This window comes from Caretta caretta, chromosome 18 (genome assembly GCF_965140235.1).
Source record: "Caretta caretta isolate rCarCar2 chromosome 18, rCarCar1.hap1, whole genome shotgun sequence".
NCBI classification, from domain to species: Eukaryota; Metazoa; Chordata; order Testudines; family Cheloniidae; genus Caretta; species Caretta caretta.
In genome coordinates this window covers 86,535-99,123 of record NC_134223.1, presented here as the reverse complement: position 1 = coordinate 99,123, position 12,589 = coordinate 86,535, and the positions used below count along the sequence as shown (strand labels likewise).

At 44.2% G+C, this 12,589-nt stretch overlaps 1 protein-coding gene across 22 annotated transcripts in view; it reads left to right on the top strand.

Annotated features, from left to right (window-relative positions):
* HP1BP3 (heterochromatin protein 1 binding protein 3) overlaps nucleotides 1-12,589 on the top strand; it is an 80,737-nt gene that overhangs the window by 34,499 nt on the left and 33,649 nt on the right. For all 22 annotated transcript variants that reach the window (XM_048824634.2, XM_048824630.2, XM_048824622.2 and 19 more), the window contains 2 exons: nucleotides 7,479-7,626; nucleotides 10,996-11,155. In XM_048824634.2, the coding sequence (XP_048680591.1) occupies nucleotides 7,479-7,626; nucleotides 10,996-11,155 (308 nt within the window). The remainder of the gene's footprint in view (nucleotides 1-7,478; nucleotides 7,627-10,995; nucleotides 11,156-12,589) is intronic.

The following is a 12,589-nucleotide window of genomic DNA, read 5'->3' as shown; positions in this document are numbered from 1 at the left end:
AGGGCAGGAGAGAGCTTTTTCAGAACAGGAAGGAAGGGGGGAACCCACACCTGAAGAGGTAGCTTCCTCTTCAGCACACTTCTCCTCATCTCTCCCAGATGAGACTGTGCTGTCCACCCTTCATCACTAGGTGAAGATTTAAGAACTTTCTGGATCTTACCAAGAAGGTGGCAGACGAGCTGCAGATTCCCTTACAGGAGGTGGCAGATACACATCACAAGTTGGTGGAAATTCTGCACACTACCTTCTCATCTAGAACTGTCCTCCCATTAATGAGCTGATTCTAGATCCTACCAAAATCATCTGGCAGAGCCAGCCTCCATCGCACCAACCAGCAACAGAGTGTAAATAAAAACAACCCTACATCTCTATCCAAAGAGGCAGACTTAGTTTTCAACATCTGCAACCCAACTGCATCATAGTGGATGTGGTTAATGCATGAAGCAAGCAACATAATGCCAAGTCAACTCCATATGATCAGGTTTCACAAGATGGCGTGTTCATCAACAACATTACTGTTTAGAGTCATAAATTACCAAACTGTCATGGCCAAAACAATTTTGTTAATCTTGGGTAACCTAGGATGTTTCTGAAACATTACTGGAAACACAAAAAGAACAGGTTTTAGAGTAGCAGCCGTGTTAGTCTGTATTCGCAAAAAGAAAAGGAGTACTTGTGGCACCTTAGAGACTAACCAATTTATTTGAGCATAAGCTTTCGTGAGCTACAGCTCACTTCATCGGATCCAGTGAGCTCACGAAAGCTTATGCTCAAATAAATTGGTGAGTCTCTAAGGTGCCACAATTACTCCTTTTCTTTTTACAAACAGAATAGATTCAAAAAAAGAAAAGGAGTACTTGTGGCACCTTAGAGACTAACCAATTTATTTGAGCATGAGCTTTCGTGAGCTACAGTTCACTTCATCGGATGCATACCGTGGAAACTGCAGCAGACTTTATATATACACAGAGAATATGAAACAATACCTCCTCCCACCCCACTGTCCTGCTGGTAATAGCTTATCTGAATAGATTCAGACCATTCTTAGAGAAGGTCAGTTGATAGCCAGACTGGTCCTAGAGACACCACTGGATGTAGCTGTTACAGCTGCCCGCCCAGTCTCCATGACAGTGGTACTGAGGTGGGTTGTGGGGTTTTTTTTGTTTTGTTTTTTGTTCGCTACACCTCTCTAGATTGCCCAAAGAGCTACAGACTTCCAATATGAAGGGCCAAACTCTTTGCGGAGAAGACAGATTTTCTCTCCACATCCTGAAGGATTCTCAGACTGCACTACGCTCCTTAGGAATCTACACTGTGAACAGAAGAGAAGATATACCTCTCAACCACACCACAGATCACAATCTTCTCAATATTCACCATCTCTGTGCTGTTATGAGCCACAGTGTAAGAGGCTCAGGGCTCAAAAATGAGAACAGTCTGCACCCCAGTCCATGATTTCTCAAACTGCCTCTTATAAGCACTTTGAGGAGCTGGTCAGGGGCCTGAACAATGATACCTTACAGCATCAGCTGCCATCTATATACCTGTCATGCCACTCAGAAGTCACCTTACCTTACTTCACAGTAGATAGGACCAGCTCTAGAGCAAAGAGATTAAGTTCGGGGCTAGAAATCACAGGGTGCCTACTTCCATATCTCAATACAACCATCGTACAGGAGATTTCCTACTGCTTACCTTTGGGGCAGGATCATTATAGGTACAGACTGCTCCACACAGGGTAGTCTCCAAGGTTCACTTCATTGTAGTGGCATACTGACCCTGGTACAGTGACTGGACTTTATCAGCATCAACCTGATGCAGTACAAGCGAGAACGCTCCTCTCACTAGCCACTTTCACCACCCTGGGACCCATGTCTCCCTAATATGCTGTGGAGCTCACCTACACAACAGCAAGGTTCAAGACAAATGGCCTTCCACAGAAATGACTTTCCATATCACTCTTTTGGGGCTCGGGACTGTCAGGAGTGCCTGTGCACAAACTCTGCCTTTCATCATAAAACAACACACAAAGGTTATGATGGACTTAATGTGACCTGTATGTTTTGTATAAACTGCCAAGGAGCTGCCAGATATCCCTCCCTTTGCAAGACAGCATTTAAACTTTGGAACTGATACACCCCTCACAATGTGCTCCTCTCAGCTGTCTGTCTATGAGGGATACAGAAGGGGATAACCAACAGTCTCAGTTGGAATTTTCTCATGACAATGAGTGTATATTGAATTCACAGGTGCTGCAAGATATAGCCACCCTTCGGGGAAACATTCACTGACAGTTGCCCTCGTCTTCCCAGCGGACAGGGCCCACTTGTATGTCTTTCCCCAGTTTCCTACCCTATCGAAGATTCTGTTGAAAATGCAACGAGTTATTGTGATTGCCCCTCTTGACTATGACAAGTCTGGCTCCCTTACCTGACACAGATGGCAATATGCCCTCCTGTTCCTCTGACGTCAGCCTGTTCCTCACCCGGTCTCTGAAAACAATGGGCTGACCCTTCACCCCAACCCATGGGTCCTCCACCTCCAGGCTTGGATCTTTCTTTGTTCCAAGGCTTAGAAGCAGAATGCTCTGATAAGCTGAAACACATGTTGCAATACAACCACAAGTTGACCACTCCACATAGCCATCTACAAAACGGAAACGACTCCAAGTTTGTACCATTCCAAATGGACAGACCCAACCTCCTCTTTCCTCCCTCTTATTTTGCACTACATTTTAAACTCTCACTCAGCTCCCTTAAGGTACGTCTCAAGGTGAAAATGGCTTCCCACTTGGAGTTTGCTCAACCACTAATGCGTAGACTCTTTAAGGGCATTGGGACTCTCTTCCCCCATGTGACACCACCCTCTCCAGCCTGGGACTTTAATCTACTTCTCAGGGCTTGGATTAGACCTCCCTCCGAGTCCAGGGCAACTTGTTCTCTCTTTATACCTGTCCATGATGACAGCATTTCTAATTGCCATCACCTCAGCTAGGCACATACGAGAAATAGTCGCCCTGATGGCACACCCATCATTCACAGCCTTTGTCTTTTCAAAAATAAATAAAATAAAAAAAAACTCTAAGGCCATATCCCAAGTTTCTCCCTACTTTTTCTGCATTTTCCATGTGAATCAACAGATCCATCTCCCTGTTTTTTCCCAAAACCACATTTGTGACAACTGGGAGACAATTGTGCATATGCTAGATATTAGAAGGACATTAGCATTCTACTTGGACAGGACTAAGGACTTAAGGAAATCCCCTAAATTCTTCCTTTCATCCGCTGAAAGATCCAAAAGCTCTGTGATATCTCGTCAAAGACTATCCAAATGGGTCTCTAGTTGCATTAATCACTTAGCAAGGATGCAACTTGCTTCCATCCATACGCACTCCATGAGATCAGTTCCTACCTCAATCACATTCCATAGGGATACCCCTTTCTCCCCAATCTATAGAGCAATGATTGGGGCCTCTGTCCATACTTTCGCAGAACATTATGCAATCACTGAAGATTTGGCCGCTGACACCATCTTCAACTCCACAGTACTCTCTGTAGTAAAAGACTCCGCTCTGAAGTCCCAGGCTCCAGTGGTGGGTACTGCTCCAGAGTCACCTAAAGTGGAGCACCCATAGGGACACTACTCGAAGAAGAAGAAGAGGAGTTACTCACCTTGTGCAGTAACTATGGTTCTTCGAGATGTGTGTCCCTGTGGGTGCTCCACAACCCGCCTTCCTCCCCTCTACTTTGGAGTTCTCTATAGGGCTCTGTGGTAGAGAAGGAAGTGAGGGGGGTTCGCCTGTGCAGTGCTAAATAGCCTCAAGGCAGACCACGAAGGAGGGAGAGCACATGTGCGGGCTCAGCGGGACACTGCTACCAAAAATTTCCGATGAGAGATGCATGGGCACACAGACACCTAAAGTGGAGCACCCATAGGGACACACATCTTGAAGAACCATCGTTACTGCACAAGGTGAGTAACTTCCTCTTTGTCTGCTTTTTTCTGTTGATGGTCTGTGCAGTTTAGCAAGGTGTAACACGTTGTACTCTGGGGACCCACGTCACTCCCGGACCACGGCATCCTCTTCAGGGCACGGCCCTCCAGCTGTGCCCCAACTCCGTTGTCTCCCTGCCTCTGGGGGGAACCAGCAGTCCTTCGCCTAGCCTCTCATTGCAATGGCGAACTGCAGCCCCTAGTCCAGCCTCTCGCTCAGGGACAAACTGCAGTCCTTTGGCTGACCACCTCCTTCAGCAGCCAGTGGGGCAAAAGAGGGGGTGGGGGCAAGGCCTGCCCACTACTCTGGCCCCCAATGCAGGGACCCTATAGCTGGCAGCCGCTCACTGCCTCTCCTTCCCCTCTGTCGCTACCTGCTTTACCTGGGCCACTTCCCCATAGTCCCAGCACCTACTTGGCCCCTGTATCAAGGCCTCCGTCTGGGAGCCAGCCAGGCTGGAGCTGCGCTTACACCCCTGACCCTGCCCAGCACTGCTCTGTCTCAGGCACTTCTCTCTCTGCAGGCAGCCAGCCCTTCTCCCTCAGTCTCCAGGGAGAGACTAAGTTACTCTCTGCCCTGCAGCCCTTCTTATAGGGCCCAGCCTGGCCCTGATTAGCTGCTTCTAAGCCTTCCTCTGGTTGGCTGGGTTCTGCACAGCCACTCAAGGGCTGCTATTAACCCTTGGTTAGCCAGTGAGGGGCAGCTGCCCCATCACACAACCTCTTTGTAAGATTGATTTACGTTGCATCTCTGATCATACCACCTCTGCTGAATTTCTTGGCAATGTTATTCTTGGATATCATATTCAATTAATCCCACTGATTCCTTTTACCCTCTTTCTTATGGCAGAAAGGAAATTAAAGCAAAAATAGTTGTTAATGCAGCATTAGAATTGATATTTTTAATTCACAAAATTTAAAAGAAAAATATGCCCAGCAGAAAGTCACTTGAGCACACTTCTTAAAGGGAGAGGGAAGATGGCTTTCCATAGCACATAGAGTAACTAGAGTAGGTTAGGGGCTTTCCATCAACGAATGGACAGTTGAAATAATGGATTAATTTCACCCTCAGCAAATTCGCAGATGCCACTAAACTGGGGGAGAGTTAGATATGCTGGAGAGTAGGGATAGGGTCCAGAGTGACCTAGACAAGTTGGAGGATTGGGCCAAAAGAAATCTGATGAGGTTCAACAAGGACAAGTGTAGAGTTCTGTACTTCAGAAGGAAGAATCCCATGCACCGCTACAGGCTGGGAACCGGCTGGCTAAGCAGCAGTTCTGCAGAAAAGGACCTGGGGATTACAGTGGACGAGAAGCTGGATATGAGTCAACAGTGTGCCCTTGTTGCCAAGAAGGCCAATGGCATTTTGGGATGTATTAGTGGGAGCATTGCCAGCAGATGGAGGAAAGTGATTATTCGCCTTTGTTCAGCACTAGTGAGGCCACACCTGGAGTATTGTGTCCAGTTTTGGTCCCCCCCACTACAGAAGGGATGTGGACAAATTGGAGAGAGTCCAGCAGAGGGCAATGAAAATAATTAGGGGTCTGGGGCACATGACTTACAAGGAGAAGCTGAGGGAACTGGGGTTATTTAGTCTGCAGAAGAGAAGAGTGAGGGGGGATTTGATAGCAGCTTTCAATTACCTGAAGAGGGGTACCAAAGAGGATGGAGCTAGGCTGATCTCAGTGGTGGCAGATGACAGAACAAGAAGCAATGGTCTCAAGTTGCAGTGGGAGAGGTCTAGGTTGGATATTAGGAAACACTATTTCACTAGGAGGGTGGTGAAGCACTGGAATGGGTTACCTAGGGAGGTGGTGGAATCTCCATCCTTAGAGGTTTTTAAGGCCCGTCTTAACAAAGCCTTGGCTGATATGGTTTAGTTGGTGTTGGTCCTGCTTTGAGCAGGGGGTTGGACTAGATGACCTCCTGAGGTCTCTTCCAACCCTAATATTCTATATTTAGCTTATGACCCCCCCGATACTCTTTCCGCAGTTCTCTTTGCTGGGCAGTCATTTCCCATTTTGTTTGTGTGCAACTGATTTGTTCCTTCCTAAATGGAGTACTTTGCATATGTCCTTATTGAATTTTATCTTATTTACTTCAGATCATTTCTCCAGTTTGTTCAGATCATTTTGAATTTTAATCCTATCTTCCAAAGCACTTGCAACCCCTCCCAGTTTGGTATTGTGTGCAAACTTTATAAGTGTACTCTCTAAGCCATTATCTAAATCGTTGATGAAGATATTGAGCAGAACCGGACCCAGAACTGATCCCTGCAGGACCCCATTTGTTATACCCTTCCAGCATGACTGTGAACCACTAATAACTACTCTTTGGGAAAGGTTTTCCAACCAGTTTTTCACTCACCTTATAGTAGCTCTATCTAGGTTGCATTTTCCTAGTTTGTTTATGAGAAGGTCATGCAAGATAATATCAAAAGCTTTACTAAAGTCAAGATATCATTAATTTGGAGTTTTATTTGATGGGTTGTCTAGCCTATAAGGCATGCACTCAACTGTTTGCGTTCATTTTCTTAGAATGTTGGTTTCTGACATTGGTTTTCATCCCTATGTGTTAGACAAAGGCAGTTGCCAACACTTCTGTAAACTCTCGGGCCCTGTCTAGAATCATGCATGACTAGTTTAAAAATAAAAAGAAAAGGAGTACTTGTGGCACCTTAGAGACTAACCAATTTATTTGAGCATGAGCTTTCGTGAGCTACAGCTCACTTCATCGGATGCATACCGTGGAAACTGCAGCAGACTTTTCTTTTTGCGAATACAGACTAACACGGCTGTTACTCTGAAACCTAGTTTAAAAATGTTAACATGTTACCTAAATGTTCAGTGCCACTGTTTAGTATAAACAAAGATTGATGTTTTTAAAACATTAGTTGGTCATGATCAGACCTATTCTTGAAAACAAAAGAACTGATGGGTACATTTATATTGATTTCAAGTTTTCCAAAAACTTGTTTTGATGTATCTAAATGTTGTCAAATTTTAACTGACAGTGTCTCTTCAGTATTAAAAGGTGTGCAAGAATGCCAGAGATCATCTCAGTCTAGGCAAAAACTTTTCCACTTCATCTAGTGTTAGCACTGAACAGAAATGATAGTGGCTTCTTCTGTGGCATCTCACTTGAGTGACCACAATGATAGTAAACTTCCATAGTCTAGGAAAAGGAGATGTGCAGGGGGGTTGAAATGAGAAAATTGACTTAATCCAGTTTGAGAATTTTATGTAATGTCTGTTTTGAAGTTTACTCTGGCATTTGACTGCTAATCACGACATACTGAAGAGCTTTAAAAACTTAATAGAACTATTTTTAAAGTTTAATTTAAATGGATAATTTGAGTTTTTCACAGAGATTATCTGGGGAAACGGCTGCTTTTGGGTGTGTTTATAAACTCTCCCTGTGCCTTTTTTTAAAGAATGGAGTTTTGTTTTGGATACAGACTTTTGTATTTCCAATTTTTTCATTAGACGCGGAAGTCAGCTCTGAGGAATCTGCTTCTACTGGAGAGGAGCAAGAAAATGAAACTCCACCTGCTACATCCAGTGAGACAGAGCAGCCAAAAGAACCAGAGAGTGAGAAGGGAGAAGCAAAGTCTTCTGAAGAAACCAAAAAGGAGTAAGACCTATCCTTTCTGAATGCCTGGAATTGGGGTGGGATTGCAGGGGAAGTTAGGAAAAATTCTTCTAAAGGATCTTAGTGACAAAAGACTAAAATTTTCTTGAAAACTAAGGATGGGAGCCAAAATGTCACTGCTGTTTTTGAAGTAAATTAATACAAAATTGAGTATTTTGTTTTGGGGTGGAACACATTCCTTGGGTTCATCCAGTAGCAGATTACATTTCCCAGAAAATTATTTGTGTGGAATTTTTTTCCCCTGCAAACCAGATTTGCCGGAAAATACATGTTTTCTGCAAAACGGTTTGCTAGTCTGAATATATTGAACATATTGTCCATCTTTTTGTTTTCCATTAGTACAGGGAGAGGGATATACTTATGTCACTTGACTGCCGACCTGAAATGACAGGTTTCAGAGTAACAGCCGTGTTAGTCTGTATTCGCAAAAAGAAAAGGAGTACTTGTGGCACCTTAGAGACTAACCAATTTATTTGAGCATGAGCTTTCGTGAGCTACAGCTCACTTCATCAGATGCATACCGTGGAAACTGCAGCAGACTTTATATATACACAGAGAATATGAAACAATACCTCCTCCCACCCCACTGTCCTGCTGGTAATAGCTTATCTAAAGTGATCATCAGGTGGGCCATTTCCAGCACAAATCCAGGTTTTCTCACCCTCCACCCCCCCACACAAATTCACTCTCCTGCTGGTGCTAGCCCATCCAAAGTGACAACTCTTTACATAATCAAGTCGGGCTATTTCCTGCACAAATCCAGGTTTTCTCACATCCCCCCCCACCCCCAAATACACACAAACTCACTCTCCTGCTGGTAATAGCTCATCTAAACTGACAACTCTCCAAGTTTAAATCCAAGTTAAACCAGAACATCTGGGGGTGGGGGGGGTAGGAAAAAACAAGAGGAAACAGGCTACCTTGCATAATGACTTAGCCACTCCCAGTCTCTATTTAAGCCTAAATTAATAGTATCCAATTTGCAAATGAATTCCAATTCAGCAGTTTCTCGCTGGAGTCTGGATTTGAAGTTTTTTTGTTTTAAGATAGCGACCTTCATGTCTGTGATTGCGTGACCAGAGAGATTGAAGTGTTCTCCGACTGGTTTATGAATGTTATAATTCTTGACATCTGATTTGTGTCCATTTATTCTTTTACGTAGAGACTGTCCAGTTTGACCAATGTACATGGCCTGTTTCCTCTTGTTTTTTCCTACCCCCCCCCCCCCCGATGTTCTGGTTTAACTTGGATTTAAACTTGGAGAGTGGTCAGTTTAGATGAGCTATTACCAGCAGGAGAGTGAGTTTGTGTGTATTTGGGGGTGGGGGGGATGTGAGAAAACCTGGATTTGTGCAGGAAATAGCCCGACTTGATTATGTAAAGAGTTGTCACTTTGGATGGGCTAGCACCAGCAGGAGAGTGAATTTGTGTGGGGGGGTGGAGGGTGAGAAAACCTGGATTTGTGCTGGAAATGGCCCACCTGATGATCACTTTAGATAAGCTATTACCAGCAGGACAGTGGGGTGGGAGGAGGTATTGTTTCATATTCTCTGTGTATATATAAAGTCTGCTGCAGTTTCCACGGTATGCATCTGATGAAGTGAGCTGTAGCTCACGAAAGCTCATGCTCAAATAAATTGGTTGACCTGAAATGAGCAATTCATCTTTGAGGTGGTTCTGCATATTCCTGTTTGTGGGATGTACGTACACACAAACTCCTGTCCGTACCCAGAGAATCTACAGCTAGTTGTGAAAAGGAAAGCACTGAAGAGGATGGGAACTGTGTGTACTCTCGGGGCACAGAATGCTTACTTGTGGTCCCAACAGGCACTGCTTTTCTAGAAGATTCCAAAGCTCAGCTGGGCTGTGGGCAAATCCCACAAATGTAAATAAGTAGGAGTAATATTCAGGCAACCTGTCTTTCGTGTCCTAATCACAGAGATTCTGTGTAAGGGGCTCCACTGTTAGCACCTTGTTCTATTACTGAATTCCCAGGATGTGAATTAAGTGTTTTGTTCTACTTGATGCTGTTTCCCAAGAAGAGAAGCCTTGAGGTTGCTCCAAACTGGTGTCCCACCCCCACTTGTGGTTGCAAATAATTCTTCCTGTTCTACCACTTTCCAATGAACTGAAATAAATCCTTGCTGCAATTCAAAATCAGTTTTGCTAGACTGCTAAGTTAGTGATTTAAATGTGCTATACGGTAATATTCCTGTAACCTTCTTATGACAGTTACTTTGCCTCTTCCCTGGTAAGGCAGAGCCCTTACAGAAGTTTAACTGAACAACCCATATGCCATGTTAGTATACTGTAAGGGTGTTATCCAGAGTGCAAAGCTTTCTGCATTGTCTTTTTGACTAACTCTGACTGTCCATCACGGGGGGCTAGGTATAGACTAGGAGCCCTATGACAGTGTAGGTATAGTACTATACTCTGCTGGCAAAGTGCTCCCAGTGTGGACACAGTTTATTCTAATAAAACTGTACTTTTGCTGACATAGTTCATTCTAGGTATCGTGTCTCTTCTCTCTCTCTCTCTCTCTCTCTCTCTCTCACAATCTCCCACTCCAAAAGCTAACCAAGCATCACTGGCAGAAGTGCAGGTTTGCCAATATAACTATCTACATTAGGGACTTTTGCTGGTACAACTGTGTTGGTCACACGTCACACCCCTGCTGACATAGCTATGTCCGCAAAGGTTTGTAGGGTAGACCTGGCCTGGATATGGGTCTCCATTCTGTCTTGGAACCCTGTGTTGTCCAAAGGAGAGTTAAAGTTGTGGTATACTGTGTGAATCCTTTTGGCTGAAGGGACAAGGGCAGATCTCTAGTTCCTTGTGTCCTTGTTGGTCTTGAACACGTCTGTTAGTTATGTAGTAAATGAATTGGTCTTTTGAGGGGTTTTGGATTTATCCTCTGGCACTGAACTACCACAGTCTATGCTTCAAAATTATATTACTTTAAATATAAAGTCCTCAGTGCTGTATCCACTTAGCCTCCTCCTATATTTTTTTAAAAAGCCCTTCCTTTTCAAGACAACCTTTTGAGATTTTTGTTTTGGTTTGTATTTTTTTGGGGGGGGGAGGGAGGGTTGAGTTTTGCCTCTTTGCTCCATGGGCTGCCTTGGTGCAATATCTGTTGTCTTTGTAGTGATAAACACCCATTTTTTCATGATTTGTGTGTATAAAAACAAACATCTTCTGTATTTTCCACAGTATGCATCCGATGAAGGGAGCTGTAGCTCACGAAAGCTTATGCTCAAATAAATTGATTAGTCTCTAGGGTGCCACAAGTACTCCTTTTCTTTTTGTTGTCTTACTGTCACTGTTTTTTTTTTCCCCTCTCCCCTAAAGTGAGAAGGATCAGTCTAAAGAAAAGGAGAAGAAAGTGAAAAAGACCATTCCCTCATGGGCAACCCTTTCTGCTAGCCAACTAGCTAGAGCACAGAAGCAAACACAGATGGCTGCTTCCTCACGCCCAAAGATGGATGCTATCTTAACTGAGGCCATCAAGGCAAGTGGAAGACTTCATTCCCTTTGTTTGTAGGTCAGATATAAAATATATTATGAATCTGAGGATTCTTAGGCTTCACAGTGGTATCCTCAGTTTCTTTTCTTGGGACTAATATATATTTAATTCTGACTGTGGGTAAGCAAAATCACTTTCAGCATGTGTTAAGGCATGGAGAAGTCGGTCCTCAGATACTACAAGGAGTATGTTATAAGTGCATAGATAAGGCAAGAGATCGTGTATCTGTATTAACATAACCGTGCTGCTGCGATGGTGGGGCAGGGAAAAATAATCCTAATAGGAGGTCCAGAAATCCTGCCGTGGTGATGTGCCCTTGTGTTCAGGTCAGCTTTCTGTATAGACATGAATAATACTGTACTTTTAAAAGAAACTTCCTTTTGTAGTATAGTCGTGCAATTAGCTATAATACATTGTATACTGTTGGACTTCGGTGACAGAAATTCCATGTGGTCAGATGTCGGGGGTGGGTGTGTGTGTGTGTCTGTGCGCATGTTCGTTCTCTCTCTCTCTTCTTCTCCCCCCCCGCCCCCATCCCAGCTCTGCGGAGATAGCAGAATTTGATTGAGCTGCCCATTAAATCCACAGACTCGGTTTTCAGCAAAGGAACTTGGTCAGGTTTATTGCCGATGAACGGTGCTAATGCCCTGGCTCAATGGTACACTAACACATGTGCTCGTGACAATGTACTGGCTCAGTGAATGGCTGGACTTTCCATTCTCCCCTTGGCCAGACAAAGACACTCCCTCTGAGATACATCTTTATACACAGATACAAACAAGTTCCTTGTTGCCCCCGTGATGTGACTAGTTACTGCCCTCTGACATGCCTAGATACCACCCTGTAATGTAGCTAACCACCACCAATTACCGTGTACCTGTTGGTTCAGTCAGAACATCTCTATCCATCATGCTGTTATACTGACCTTATCTTCAAGATGGGTTAGCATATTCCTGTTATCTTTTGAGGAATGTGTTGGTGTCGAGGTGTTCTGGTACCACCCTTCTGGAATGTGTTTGCATGCATGGCCTGTGCCTAGCACCACTTAGGAATGTGTGTTTCTGCAATATCAGCCCTGTTCTTGCCAATATCCACCTGACTTTGCTTTATATCCGCAAAGCTTTGACCACTATTTAGCTCAGGCCTCATACTAGGTCTCTGATACGAGGGCTTATGTTTCAGGTCCTCTTCCTACTACATTCTTGACTCCTGGCACTTGAATTTTATTTCTCAGTCAGTGATGTAACTGAGGGGGGCTCTTGACAAACTTTTCTCTGTCTAGATTTTGTACCTCTTCGTGCTTAACACATTAGAAACTGTTGCATTGACTTTGGTTGACTGCTGACATCAGTTAACCAGTCTGCTGTGCTTCTGCTTCTAGCTGTGTTCTTCCGGATTTATTTTGATTGGCACAGCAGT